Source organism: Notolepis coatsorum (assembly GCF_963971535.1).
Source record: "Notolepis coatsorum genome assembly, chromosome: 9".
Lineage (NCBI taxonomy): Eukaryota > Metazoa > Chordata > Actinopteri > Aulopiformes > Paralepididae > Notolepis > Notolepis coatsorum.
Window position 1 is genome coordinate 82,335,582 of NC_140173.1, and position 15,179 is coordinate 82,350,760.

Below are 15,179 nucleotides of genomic sequence, written 5' to 3' on the forward strand. Positions count from 1 at the left end.
GCAAGGATCGGACAGCAGAGTCCGGTAAACAACGTGGAGGAGGTATTGCCTTCATGTTTAACAACAATTGGAGCGATCCAACTAACGTGAAGGAATTATCCAACCACTGCTGCCCAGACCTGGAATATATAACCATCAAGTGTCGTCCTTTCTTCCTCCCGAGGGAGTTAACGGCGATCATCCTTGTAGGAGTGTATATTCCACCGCAAGCCAGTAACAACGTCACGCTCTCCAGACTCCACGACGAGGTAAATAGAATACAAGCGGCGAACGTTAACGCCGCCATTTTGGTGCTGGGTGATTTCAATAGCGCCAATCTGAGGAAGGTATTACCTGACTTCTATCAGCATGTGACTTGCAACACCAGAGGCGGTAACATCCTAGATCACTGTTACACGCAATTTAAAGGTGGCTACAAGGCTCATTCTGATAGTGGGTTTGGTAAATCAGATCACGCGTCCATCTTTCTTTCACCAATGTACAAACAGAGAATCAAAAGTACTCCTGTAGTCTCGCGAGAGGTGCAGAAATGGGATTTGACGTTAGAGGAGACGCTCCAGTCTGCGTTTGACTGCACAGACTGGAATGTGTTCCGCGACACAGATAACATTAATGTCTACACGGAGACAGTGCTGGACTATGTTTGTACTATGGTGGGAGAAACAATCCCCACTACCAAAATGAGAGTTTACCCAAATCAAAAACCCTGGGTAGACAAATCCGTCCGTGAAGCTCTGAGAGAGCGCACCAAAGCATACAACGACGGCCTAGTGGCAGGCAACATGAATGACCACAAGGTGGCGCGATACAACGTAAGGAGGACAGTGTCAGAGACCAAACGGCGCTACAGGGATAAAATTGAACTCCAGTTTGAACAAGCTGACTCTAGAGCTATGTGGCAGGGGCTCAAAACGATGACAGACTACAAAGGCGCCTCCCTCAAACTGAACAGTGACATCTCCTTAGCAAATGACCTCAATACCTTCTATGCGAGGTTTGATGCTGGTAATAACAACACCAGCTCACAAGCCACGGCAATGGGGGGGGGGGGGGGGGGGGGTCGGCTGCTGATGGAGGCGCAGTGTTCAGGGTAACAGAGCATGAGGTGAGGCGGACCTTTAAAAAAGTGAATATCAGGAAGGCAGCAGGTCCGGACGGCATCCCCGGCCGCGTCCTAAAAGTCTGTGCCGACCAACTGGCCCCAGTATTCACTGACATATTTAACCTGTCCTTAGAACAGGCTGTCATCCCCACCTGCCTGAAGAAGTCCACTATTATCCCTGTACCCAGAAAATCCAAGCCTGCTTGCCTCAACGACTACCGCCCTGTAGCTCTCACCTCCATAGCCATGAAGTGCTTTGAGAAGCTAGTAAAGGGCTACATCTGCTCCTCCCTCCCCATCAACATGGACCCCCTGCAATTTGCATACCGCCCCAACAAGTCCACGGAGGACGCCATAGCCCATGTGCTGCACACAGCAGCATCACACCTGGACAAGAGGCAGGGGAACTATGTGAGAATGCTATTCATCGACTACAGCTCGGCATTCAATACCATAGTCCCCTCCATACTCATAGCCAAGCTCAGGGACCTGGGCTTGAACTATGACCTCTGCCAGTGGGTCTTGGACTTCCTGACTGGCAGACCCCAGGTGGTGAGAGCAGGCAACTGCACCTCCTCATCCATCACCCTCAACATAGGGGCCCCCCAGGGCTGTGTTCTGAGTCCCCTCCTCTACTCCCTGTACACACACGACTGTGTGGCTCAACGGAGTAGCAATACAATCATCAAATTTGCTGACGACACAGTGGTGGTGGGCCTGATCTCTGCCAACGACGAGAGGGCCTACCTGGAAGAGGTCAAGGTCCTGGCGGGATGGTGCCAGGAAAACAGCCTCTCCCTGAACGTCAGCAAAACAAAGGAGATGATTGTGGACTTCAGGAGGTCGGGGGTCAAGGACTGGGCAAGGCTAAGAGAATCATTAAAGACTCCAGTCACCCGAACAACTGCCTCTTTGAACTGCTGCGGTCAGGCAAGCGATACCGGAGTCTCAAGGCGAGCACAGAAAGACTCAGAAGAAGCTTCTATCCCCAGGCCATCAGGCTGCTAAACGAACAATGAACACTACACAACAACAACCACCAAACGCACATAGCACACACATCCACACGCACACACTCACTTTAAACAAACACACTTTAGCACCCACTCCACACACTTTATAGCACACACCCACTTTAAACAAACACACTGTAGCACCCACTCCCCACACTTTATATTTATTGATGAAGGATTGCACTACAACCCGTACACCTTACTGTAAATTGTACCTAAATTGTACCTCATCCCATTTCTGCTTTGCACTATATAGTACTGTACATTAGTACACTGCATAGTATTGTATATTATATGGTAACTCAGAACATTGTACATATGTCTATACCGAACACTGTGACCTCATTTTCTTCTTCTAAATGACATGCTATACTATGTTATTTGATACTATCTTGTCTAGCACAGTCTCTGGAGCGTAACAGTAAGAAGCATTTTGTATGAAAGTATTCTGTACTTCTGTATGACAACTATTAAAGAAACTTGAAACTTGAATTCTGCCATCCGGACACATGCCATTTGAAATATGATTATTGAATATAGAATATAAATGACCTTATTATGGCCAAGTCTCACATCTATAGATCAGGCCAAATCTCCCCTTAGTATCACCAGGCATGATTCACAAACCGTGAATGAAATCTACTGTAAGTACAGTTACTTTTTTATAATGTACATTTATCCGCCATTTTTCATCAGATTGCAACTGCGTTTTTCGCTAGACGTTCACAGAAAGGTAGAGAAAGTAACTGTGTTCTGTTTTATGGCAATAACGTTTAGGTTTGTGGGATATGATCCCGAAAAATAAGAGAAATAAAAAAGTCAATCTAGAAGTTAGATGATTGACAGGGGCTTGCGTGAGCTAGGGAGTGTAGTTTATTTTTATTCAAAAGCCCATCGAAAGCCCTGGGTCTCTTCTCTCAAAAGACTACACTCAAGTTAGGTTGCACCAAATCCTCGCGTCTATGAGCGGCTTTTTTCCGACTCGATGCCCTGAGCTTTCTATATACTCACATTTCACTAATAACAGTTCAAATCATTAGTAAACAAACGTAGTGCTGAAGTCTTACACGTTGACTGCTGTTTTGACTGGGTTAGGGTATAAACTCTTGCCTACAGGGGGGAAAAAACGCAAAATGAATTCATACATTCTGTAGAGATGGATTTATCAATCTTAATCAAGCGTGATATCAATCTTGTCCCGGACCGCTCAGGCTTAAGAGGTTCAGGTTGATTTGTCTGCTAATTCTAAGCTTGTGTTGTTACGAAGTCTATTCTCTGTTCATCCCTCCAGACCCCCCACAGCTCTCTGTCTGTAAAGAGGAGGTTCCCCCTGAGCAGCAGGAGAGGAGCCCCAGTCTGGACCAGGAGGACCCAGAGCCCTCACAGATTAAAGAGGAACAGGAGGAAACCTGGAGCATTCAGGAGGGAGAGCAGCTTCAAGGCCTGGAGGAGGCTGATACCAAAGACTCCATATTCACTATAAGCTGTGTGAGAAGCCTCCATGATCAACAGCAGGGTCAGTCCCCACATCTTAACCAGACTGTAGGAAGCAGAGAGGGGGAGTCTCTACCCAGCACCTCCACTGAACAGATGGAAACAGGAGCTGATGGAGAGGACTGTGGAGCATCAGAACCAAGCAGTGACCGTCAGTCCCTCTCTTCAGACCGCTCTGCAGCTGAGTGTGGAGACACTGACGGGGATGAGGATAGGATGGAGAGTGGAGGACCGCAGTCAGGTTTAAAAACAACAAAACCACAGAGAGTGAAAAGACAGAGTTCTGGTATCAGTTCTAAAGGCAAGAGATCCAAGAGTGTTTGTGGGAAAGGGTTTATTCAAACCTCACACTTAAAGGCGCACATGAGGACTCATACTGGAGAGAGACCATACAGCTGCAGTGTTTGTGGGAAAGGGTTTACTCGCTCCTCAACCTTAAAGGTGCACATGAAGACTCATACTGGAGAGAGACCATACAGCTGCAGTGTTTGTGGGAAAGGGTTTATTCAAGTCTCAGACTTAAAGGCGCATATGAGGACTCATACTGGAGAGAGACCATACAGCTGCAGTGTTTGTGGGAAAGGGTTTACTCGCTCCTCAACCTTAAAGGTGCACATGAAGACTCATACTGGAGAGAGACCATACAGCTGCAGTGTTTGTGGGAAAGGGTTTACTCGCTCCTCAAACTTAAAGGTGCACATGAAGACTCATACTGGAGAGAGACCATACAGCTGCAGTGTTTGTGGGAAAGGGTTTACTCACTCCTCAACCTTAAAGGTGCACATGAGGACTCATACTGGAGAGAGACCATACAGCTGCAGTGTTTGTGGGAAAGGGTTTACTCGCTCCTCACACTTAAAGGAGCACATGAAGACTCATACTGGAGAGAGACCATACAGCTGCAGTGTTTGTGGGAAAGGGTTTATTCAAGCCTCAGACTTAAAGGTGCACATGAAGACTCATACTGGAGAGAGACCATACAGCTGCAGTGTTTGTGGGAAAGGGTTTACTCACTCCTCAACCTTAAAGGGGCACATGAAGACTCATACTGGAGAGAGACCATACAGCTGCAGTGTTTGTGGGAAAGGGTTTACTCACTCCCCAACCTTAAAGGTGCACATTAAGACTCATACTGGAGAGAGACCATACAACTGCAGTGTTTGTGGGAAAGGGTTTACGCAAGCCTCAAATTTAAAGGGGCACATGAAGACTCATACTGGAGAGACACCATACAGCTGCAGTGTTTGTGGGAAAGGGTTTATTCAAGTCTCAGACTTAAAGGAGCACATGAAGACTCATACTGGAGAGAAACCATAGAGTTGATACACAATGAGTTGGATCAGAAGTTACATATTATGACAGGTCATGAATACGAATATGTTTAAACAGTCACTATATTCACTCAGTGAGTTGACTTGTAGTGAATCAAATAGTAAAATGAAACCCCAGACCCACGTTGAGAACCCACTGGTAGAGGCTACTTGACTCTCATTGTCTCCCATGTTTGATTTATGCTCATTATTATTAGAGGAAGTCACAAGTTCTCTTTAATTTTCTACATCTCTGCAGTTTTAACATGTCTTGCTGTAGAGCTTGTGGGAACAATACAGTATTTGTGTGTATTTGAATTGTCTTTCAACCCCCCTCTGTGATTGTGTTGTTGACATCTCTCTTTCTCTCTCTTTCTTCCTTCCTCACTAGCTGGTATTAGGGACGCACCGATCCGACTTTTTCAGTCCCGATACCTGGGTTTAGGTATCGGCCGATACCGATCCAATACCCATTGTCCAATTTCTGTTTCCAATTTTTTTTTAAATGTATCCAATTTTTACATTTTTTATATTTAAATATATTTTGTTTTTAAGAATTGTAAAGGATCACAAGTGTGTTTTTGATTTGTTGTAAACAAAGACAGAAAATAAACTTCATTCATTAAATTAATAAACTGTATGCCTCACTGTCACTGTGTGGAAGAGACTGGGATCATTCTTTTGTGCAAGGCAACATCAGGCTAGACATGATAGACATGACCATAATACCAGACATGCTTCAAGTAGTCGCTTCACCCTACCTGTGCCTAGAACCAACGCTCTAAAGAAAACTGCAATGTATAGAGCCATAACATACTGGAATAGGATCCCATTACATATTATACGGACGGAAAACAAGGACAGTTTAAAAAAGAAACTCAAAGGAGCCATAATCCGGAAGGAAATTAATATATGTCATGCATGAGTGTAGCTGCAGCCATGTTATCCAAAACGTCTTCTGATTACTTTGTGTTTTTTCTTTCTTTTTAAAGGTATGGTGAAATTGATGTTTTAGTAACATTGATGAGCATTCTGAAAGCAATTCTTAAAAAGATTAAATTTTAAAAACAATCTTAAATTGTATTTAACACTGTATTTTGTTTTGTTTTCTGTTTCTTTGCTTGCATGTAATTTTAGCCATCTTAATTGTTAGTTTCATTGTGTATTGTATGTTGAGTACTGACTTTTAATAATTCTGTTTTGCAATAATAGTTTTTGTATGTTTTTTTGTGTGGACCCCAGGAAGACTAGCTGGTTGCCATGGCACCAGCTAATGGGGATCCGTAATAAAATCAAAAAAATAAAATCAAAATCAGGCTTGACTTAAAACATTACTTTCCTTCCTTCCAATTTCTACAGCTGAAATCTATTTTGAAATAAAAAATTAACACTACACAGAATGATCTTGAACCACCTCCAATTATATTAGCAATGAATAAAATAACATCACAGAAGAAAATATTTTCAAAAATATACAAAATACTGGCAAGCGCAGACACTACATTCCATCTCCCCTTCACTAAATGGGAACAGGACTTGGCTTTCTCTCCCAATGCCGTATCCTGGGAACAAATTTGCACCAACACATTCACAATGACTAACAACACTAACCTTCAATTAATCCAATATAAGGTGTTACACAGAGTACATATCACACAGCACAGGATGTTTCAAATGGGATTTGCAAGCACAGATGTATGCTCCCATTGCACCCTCAACACCCCAGACAACTATTTCCATGCCACCTGGCTCTGCCCACCTGTTCAAGACTTCTGGAATTCCGTCATCAATACACTATCCCGGGTCATGAGCTGCAGCATTCCTCTCTCCCCCTCCCTCTGCTTACTTGGGGATACTACTGCTATCAATTTATTAGTCCAGAACACCAAACCCCTACTCGTTTCTCTAGCTCTGAAAACTATCCTCTTAAACTGGAAGACAAGAAAAAATGTGAATACTGGGCAATGGTTGGGCCTTCTCTCAAATTACATAACACAGGAAACAATCTCAACCGTGGATCACATCGAAGTCTCACAATTTAATAACATCTGGGAATTGCTTGTGGATAATCTAGGCTCCTAATCATAGGAGATTGACCTGTGAGCCATCCACTCCATAACCCACCCTTCTCTCAATCCCCCTCCTCACCCGCTACTTTACTTACTCGCCTCTCTGCCCCCCCCCCCCTTGATGGGGTGCCCTCAAAAAAGGGCCGGGAAAAAAAGCAAAGAAAAAAAAACATTACTTTCCTAACTTAGTGAAACTAAATGTAACAAATTAACACATGGATATAAATGTACTGAATGGTGATCTTATTTTATAAAAAAAATAATACGATATATATATATTTTTTTGACCGATACCCGATCCAGCTATTTTACTGATATCGGCGGCCGATACCAATATCGGATCGGTGCATCCCTAGCTGGTATACCCCCAAAATATGGGTGAAAATAACATAGGCCAGTAAACAAATGCTCACCAATTGGGCGCAATGTAATATGAAGATGTAAAATGACCCGTATTGTGCCAAATATAAGATACCTTTTCCTAGAAAGAAATATTAAAAAGTCAGTATCCAGGGCTCTGCCCCGACCGGTCCGGGTCCCCTACAGATTTCCGACTGCAGCCGCCATGCGCTCCGAGGGGAGACTGAGCGGAGGACCGGTCTGGACCTTTCTCCCCTCCCAGTGAGGCACGCAGGGCTCCGAGGGGAGACTGAGCGGAGGACCGGTCTGGACCTTTCTCCCTCCCAGTGAGGCACGCGGGGCTCCGAGGGGAGACTGAGCGGAGGACCGGTCTGGACCTTTCTCCCTCCCAGTGAGGCACGCGGGGCTCCGAGGGGAGACTGAGCGGAGGACCGGTCTGGACCTTTCTCCCTCCCAGTGAGGCACGCGGGGCTCCGAGGGGAGACTGAGCGGAGGACCGGTCTGGACCTTTCTCCCTCCCAGTGAGGCACGCGGGGCTCCAAGGGGAGACTGAGCGGAGGACCGGTCTGGACCTTTCTCCCTCCCAGTGAGGCACGCGGGGCTCCGAGGGGAGACTGAGCGGAGGACCGGTCTGGACCTTTCTCCCCTCCCAGTGAGGCACGCGGGGCTCCGAGGGGAGACTGAGCGGAGGACCGGTCTGGACCTTTCTCCCTCCCAGTGAGGCACGCGGGGCTCCAAGCGTCCAGCGGTTACAACCCCGTTTTCCTAACATTCTGTGTGCAAACCCAAAAACCAAAGAAAAAAGAGTACAACTCTTAGAGGTGTATCATTGGGCTTGTGCGTCGATGAAGAACACAGCTATAGCTGAGAGAACGAATGTGAATTGCAGGACGCATTGATCATTGACACTTCCAACGTATCTTGTGGCCCTGGGTTCGAAAACAGCCTACATTCTTTATTCAATGTATTTTTTTTATAAAACATCTACCAACAGCCTATTGTTTTTTTTATTGTTTTTTTAATATCTTTTCCCCCCTCCATTTTCCTCCGATTTTCTCCCATCCCAATGTTAGTCGTTATGCCAATTCCCAATCCCCTTCCTGGTCGCTGCGCACTTACCCCCCACAGTCGGTCTGGGAGAGTGGAGGCCATCACGTGCTTCCTCCGACACACGTCCAGCCAATCAACCGCTTCTTTCACCTGGCAGCGCGGTTCTCATTGAGAGGGCGTAGCGTGTGGAAGGATCACACTATCCCACTCAAGTCCTATCCGCGCTTAGCAGGCGCCCCGACCGAACTGTAGGAGTCGCTGTTTACAACGACCCGGACCCACCCCGCCAGCTTCTCCCACCCTCTAATACTGCCAATTGTATTAGTGTGAATGGCCAGCCAAGCTGGTGACAACCCCGGAGCTGTGAGCTGGACTCAAACAGGCGAATCTAGCCGCTCCGGGGTTTGGTGACGAACGCAATCTCCGTTACGCCACCTGACCGCCCAACAGCCTATTGTTTTATTCAATGGGTTTTTTTTTATTTATAAAAGATGATTTTACCAAAAGATGATAAAAATAACTGATACAAAAAAATATATATGTATATATAATTATAAAAAATCCTTTTTTTAATAAAAAAAACTAAATTTGAGAATTGGAAAACAGAACTACCAAAATGAAATAAATATTCCAGCTAGTTTGAAGCCCCTTTTCACAGCATAATGTTGGCAGATATGGGATTCATAATTATGGAAAGTCCCATTAGCCAGATTAAATTAACCCGATGTTTAAAACCAGGCTTTCCCTGTTCCTCGAACGCTGATTCACTCTCGTTAATTCGAACCAGACTTGATACTCAGGATAATTGCGCGTGGCCGCCTCACCTGAAAAGACAGCAGGTGTCATTTGCAGAAATCCTGATTTTCTAACGGCATTGATTGATTGATTGATTGAAAACTTTATTAACAGATTGCAGAATGGGTACAATACAGTACGGCTCAATAGCCTCGCCGACAAGTTAAATGCATATCTATAGGCACATTTTAAGTCCCTCATTACCCCAATCAATCGGATTATATTTCTTTAAATGTGCATGCTGGCAGTAGGCTTAACACTTTCAGTGCCAGCAGGGGGCGCACGATTTAGTGCTTGAATGCCCACCATCCACTTCAATGTTAGCATTAATAACGCCTAATCTATGTTTTAAATTATGGCTATGTGTCTAATCTGCCCGTCGCTTATCAATGACTCGTTTTCCAGTCAACATTGTCGAAGCAGATTGTTTTTTTATCGGTTCATTTCCGTTTTATAGCATTTTGAAAAGCCCTCGTTTTCAAGGAAAATAAAAAGATTCCATGATAAACGCCCTGTACTGGAATATTTTAGAACGTTGTCATTTTTCGGCCTATTTATGAATCGTTTTCAAATAAACGCTAGATTATCGATAGCATATGTGTACGTATGCACGCTATATAGGCGATCTGAAAAATCGATTCTCTGATTTCCTCAAAGCGATTGCCCACACACACATAGGGTGAACACTGAGATCTCAGCGAATACAACTCTGATTATCCCAAGACTTGTCCAATAGATTCCTTACCTGGGATCAGATGTTCTCCAAAAAGATCATTCCAATTCCTGATCGCCATTCCAAAAATCGATCGCTTTTATTCATCCAATGCTACATACTGTACACATGTATTCCACGCTGTTCTGATGGTCCACAATGAATCCGATCGTTACATGCCTGAGAAGTAAAATATGGATTCCGGATTTTTCTTTTCTCATCCATTTTCATTGAGTCCATTCCAAAAGGATGCATTACCATCTGGGAGACGATAGGGGGCGCTTTTTTCACATCTGAGCTCCTGATGGGGCTAGTTTACCAACGGGAGACTCGGTTGATGAAATATGAATTCAGACCGCTAATAAAAAAAGAACACGCTAATTGTCGTGGTGGGCATTCAGGCATCGGGCTGATAACACGTGTTAGCCGTCGACTAAAGACGCACTTCTTCAACCAGTATCTGAAATAATGGGGGGGGGAATAAAAAATCGAACCCTAACTAACCTTACTGTCATGCACTTGTCCTAATAAACTAACCTACACTGTAACACGCAACACTTTGATGAGCAATGTTACTCAGCTGATAGAGTTGTACCCTTCTTGCTGTCTTGTCGTACAGAACTTGTAAGTCGCTTTGGATAAAAGCGTCAGCTAAATGACTAAATGTAAATGTATATAAATACATGGTTCCCTGCAAAGTTTTCAAGGCGCGACCCCCGAAATAACGTGTCAGAAAGGCTTGGAGGCTATACAGTTTCACTATTAATCAGGTTTTAATCTGTTTCGGACATCATCCATACATGCATTGAATTTATTAACATTTGGTTTATACCAGTGACACCTCATGTTCATCACCCTCTTGTTCATCATCAGATAACAGTGCTTGAACAGCTAATGCATTTTCTCAAATTCATTCATCAAAACGGCAAAGGCTTGCAATTGCTCATTCACCTTTCTCAAGTCACGTCGACGTCATCAAATCCGTCAAACAGCGCATCTCTTCAGACATTTTAATCCCAGTTACAATATCACAATAATGTGAGTGACAGTGATACTGTGGTAACATTGACTGTGTATTTCATAACTAATATGTGTGTATAAATTAGAAAACCAAAATGCAAGAAATCTGGGGTGCCGTTTGGAACAAACAGTATCAGGTTTCAGTGTTGTGTGACATTCTGGGGAGAGCCTTCAGGCCAACCCCCACACAAACAGATTACTCAACTGTTAGCATATTTCAGAGACAGTCAACCAAACCCCTGCTGTTGTTGAAACTGTATTTAGGAGACAGTCATTTCAACAAACCCCCACTCTAAACAAATGTACTCAACTGCTTAGAACAGAAGGAAACAGCCACTCAACCCCCACTCGTGTGACTGAGGATTGTATGGTAATGGAGCCACAGCAGACCAGCCCAAACTAGATAACAAGAAGAATGTGCTTACAGAATGTTAAGACTGAAACTAATTAAACCATATTAGATAAAAGGTATTTGAATGCCATTGAAATGCCATAGAAATGTCAAACTAATTATGAAGATACTCCTTGTGTAAACTATATATATAGAAAATAAGGCTTAATTACCAAAGCTTAGTCTGGTAAAATACGTATCAAGTTATCTATTAATCAACTGTTTAGTGTCAAAATGTAAGCAAAAGAGTAAAACTGTGATAATACTGGAAGAGTGTAATTCATAATACACTAGAGATACTTGGTCAAATGTTTAAATAGGAGATGCCTCTGTGGAAGAATGCTATAGCAGCAAAGGAGGGGGGCCAAAACAGACCCCTTTCTGTTTGCTGCAGGACAACACACGACGAGGAGATCGGTGGGGGGGGGCAGACAGCCCCCACAGAAGATCACCTGATTGGAATGCAAGAAACAGACGGCCCCCACAGAAGAACCTCCTGTTTTTAAAAATCAAGAAACCTAATTGGAACAACTCCATATTTAGAGCTAATTGTGATTGGTTAGAAGGCTGTCTAAAAATGATGTCATATAGCCTATAAATATTGGATCAGTAAGGTTAGTTGACAGGCCAGACCCCCCCACCAGGGGGTCCTGCGTCTCTCACCACCGCCCATCCAGAGACTACTGTGAGCTGTTTACATGTGAGTAAATCATGGCAAAAACCATTGTTGTTTAGGTTAGAGTAATGTACAGATCCCTTATCTGAAACCAGGTTTACTCATGTGTAATGCTCAGTAAGATTCTCTATTTAATTTGATAACCATGACTACTGTTTATGTACATACTAGGTTTGATGTGCAAACCTTATTAAGCAAACATGTTTGATGTACTATGAAATAATCCTTGTATGTAAACAACAACCTTCTAATTCACTCTGAGCCCTTTGGCAAAATAAATCACATGAGTTGTCTGGTTGCACAGCTTATTTCTCTACTGGCTATATTTGAAGTCAGATGAGGAGACCATTCTATCATTATGATCTTTCTTCCTTTCCAGATAGCAACCTCATTGTACTGTAATAATCCTTGGGTATGTGCTTAGAATATACCACAATACAATTCAACAATCCACAGATTCAGATTCGTCGTAATTCACATCCACAATCCACGCATAAAGGCGCTTCAATTTATGCTTGAATGAAACACAATCCGGGCGCTCCGTTAAGCAAATACATCCACAGCGGAGAATATGAAACGAATCAGAGCCAAACGCCCGATTCAGAGTCTGAGTCTCTTGTTGTGATCTCTTCTCAACACACCTCAGCGCTGAGTCTTGTTGTGATCTCTTTTCAACACGCCTCAGTCCCTTGTTGTGATCTCTTTTCAACACGCCTCAGCGCTGAGTCCCTCATTGTGATCTCTTTGGGGGCATGTGCTACTAGTATCTCCCGCTGTCTGAAGCAGAGAGCTTGGCCCCGGACATGAATATACTGTACGTCAGGGTTACAGACATGAATATACTGTACGTCAGGGTTACAGACATGAATATACTGTACGTCAGCACCCAGCCCTACTTTAAACTGTGTCCTGACTCCAGTCTGTTAGCGTCACACCGGTTCCTGACAGGGAGCGAGCGAGCGAACTAGAGACAAAATCGCGCGTGACACTGTCCTGATATGAGGCGGCGCGTGTCCGAGTGTGTCTGTGTTACCTGGAAGCACACGTGGGGGGGGCCTGCGATTCTTGACCAATAAAAAGTGTTTAGGGGCGGGACTCGGCCGCGTAATCGCTCAACTAGAGACACAGCGAGCGAATATCTGGGGTGGACGACATCGCTGCTCAGTTCGCTGTCGCTCGCGGCAGGTCAGGATAGTCTGATTGAAACGAATACATTTTAATAATTTTCGCAATCACGCTCGCTCGCGTCGCTGCCTGTCAGGAAGGGGTGTCAGTCACTACTAGCTACAATGACGGGGCTCCACACAAAATATGATATAAATAAATAAAGCTCTTCTCATCATACATTCGCTTGACCGGCCGCTGGCTTTTGTGGAAACAGAACGTTTCTTATAATATTTTATTTTCAGTTTTTATAGTTTCACAAACACACATCAAGACAAATCACAAACACAAAAAGAAATTAAAAATAAATAAATAAAACACAAACAGTATGTTGCCAGACACTGTCACATCAATGAACAAACATACACCATGTCATATACTGTACACACTAATGACACAAGGGGCTGATTTTCTGACATATATATATATATATTTTGCTGGGGCATCTGATTTTAAATTCTATGCACCACAGCTGTGTAACACAATCCCAAAAATATTAGAGAGGCTGGTTCAGTGGACATTTTTAAACGACATACCTTTTTAATATTGCTTTTAATTAGCAACTCTTTGTATAATCTTTCTTTAATCATCAATTTTATCCATTTTCTTTACTTGTGATTTTAGACTGTGTGGTTTACTTTGTGAAGCACCTTGGCCTGCATCTTGTATGAAAAGTGCTATATAAATAAAGTTATTATTATTATTGTTTTTTTTTTTTTAAATACACAGGATGACGTTTCTAGCGGATGCCCAGGAACAAGCGGCTCTTCAGCTGGTCGGTCTTCTCCACCGTGTCGCCCAGAGTGTGGGGGGGAGGAGAGTGGGCCGCCGGGCGCCTCCTCCTCAGCTGGTCGGTCTTCTCCACCACGTCACCCAGAGTGTGGGGGGGAGGAGAGTGGGCCGCCGGGCGCCTCTTCCTCAGCTGGTCGGTCTTCTCCACCACGTCACCCAGAGTGTGGGGGGGAGGAGAGTGGGCCGCCGGGCGCCTCCTCCTCAGCGGGTCGGTCTTCTCCACCACGTCACCCAGAGTGTGGGGGGGAGGAGAGTGGGCCGCCGGGCGCCCCCTCCTCAGCTGGTCGGTCTTCTCCACCACGTCACCCAGAGTGTGGGGGGGAGGAGAGTGGGCCGCCGGGCGCCTCCTCCTCAGCTGGTCGGTCTTCTCCACCACGTCACCCAGAGTGTGGGGGGGAGGAGAGTGGGCCGCCGGGCGCCTCCTCCTCAGCTGGTCGGTCTTCTCCACCACGTCACCCAGAGTGTGGGGGGGAGGAGAGTGGGCCGCCGGGCGCCTCCTCCTCAGCTGGTCGGTCTTCTCCACCGCGTCGCCCAGAGTGTGGGGGGGAGGAGAGTGGGCCGCCGGGCGCCTCCTCCTCAGCAGGTCGGTCTTCTCCACCGCGTCGCCCAGAGTGTGGGGGGGAGGAGAGTGGGCCGCCGGGCGCCTCCTCCTCAGCTGGTCGGTCTTCTCCACCGCGTCGCCCAGAGTGTGGGGGGGAGGAGAGTGGGCCGCCGGGCGCCTCCTCCTCAGCGGGTCGGTCTTCTCCACCGCGTCACCCAGAGTGTGGGGGGGAGGAGAGTGGGCCGCCGGGCGCCTCCTCCTCAGACTCCACTCCTGCCGACGCTCGGGCCTCTGGTTCTCCTTGCTGTCCCCCGTGAAGTGCACCTTCCTCTTGCCCGGGGAGACGTCCTCCGCTGCGTCTGAGAGGCGGGACAGCGGCGGGGTTATGAACACGGTCCATTCAACACACGGACTGAGCTGTGATTAAGATGTCGCACGGCGTCCAATTCCCCTGGTTCAGGTGACCGTACCCCTTTTATGAAGTAGTTCAGGTGACCGTACCCCAACCCTTTTATGAAGTAGTTCAGGTGACCGTACCCCTTTTATGAAGTAGTTCAGGTGACCGTACCCCAACCCTTTTATGAAGTAGTTCAGGTGACCGTACCCCTTTTATGAAGTAGTTCAGGTGACCGTACCCCAACCCTTTTATGAAGTAGTTCAGGTGACCGTACCCCAACCCTTTTATGAAGT

The 15,179-nt window shown here is 45.5% G+C and overlaps 1 protein-coding gene across 1 annotated transcript in view; it reads left to right on the plus strand.

Annotated features, from left to right (window-relative positions):
- LOC311234684 (uncharacterized protein) overlaps positions 1-13,952 on the plus strand; it is a gene marked incomplete at its 5' end in the record, with an annotated part of 45,420 nt that extends 31,468 nt beyond the window's left edge. Inside the window, one exon of the mRNA XM_084321928.1 lies at positions 13,886-13,952. Coding sequence (XP_084178054.1) covers positions 13,886-13,890 — 5 coding nt within the window. The 3' untranslated portion in view covers positions 13,891-13,952. The remainder of the gene's footprint in view (positions 1-13,885) is intronic.
- Between the last annotated feature and the right edge of the window lie 1,227 nt (positions 13,953-15,179).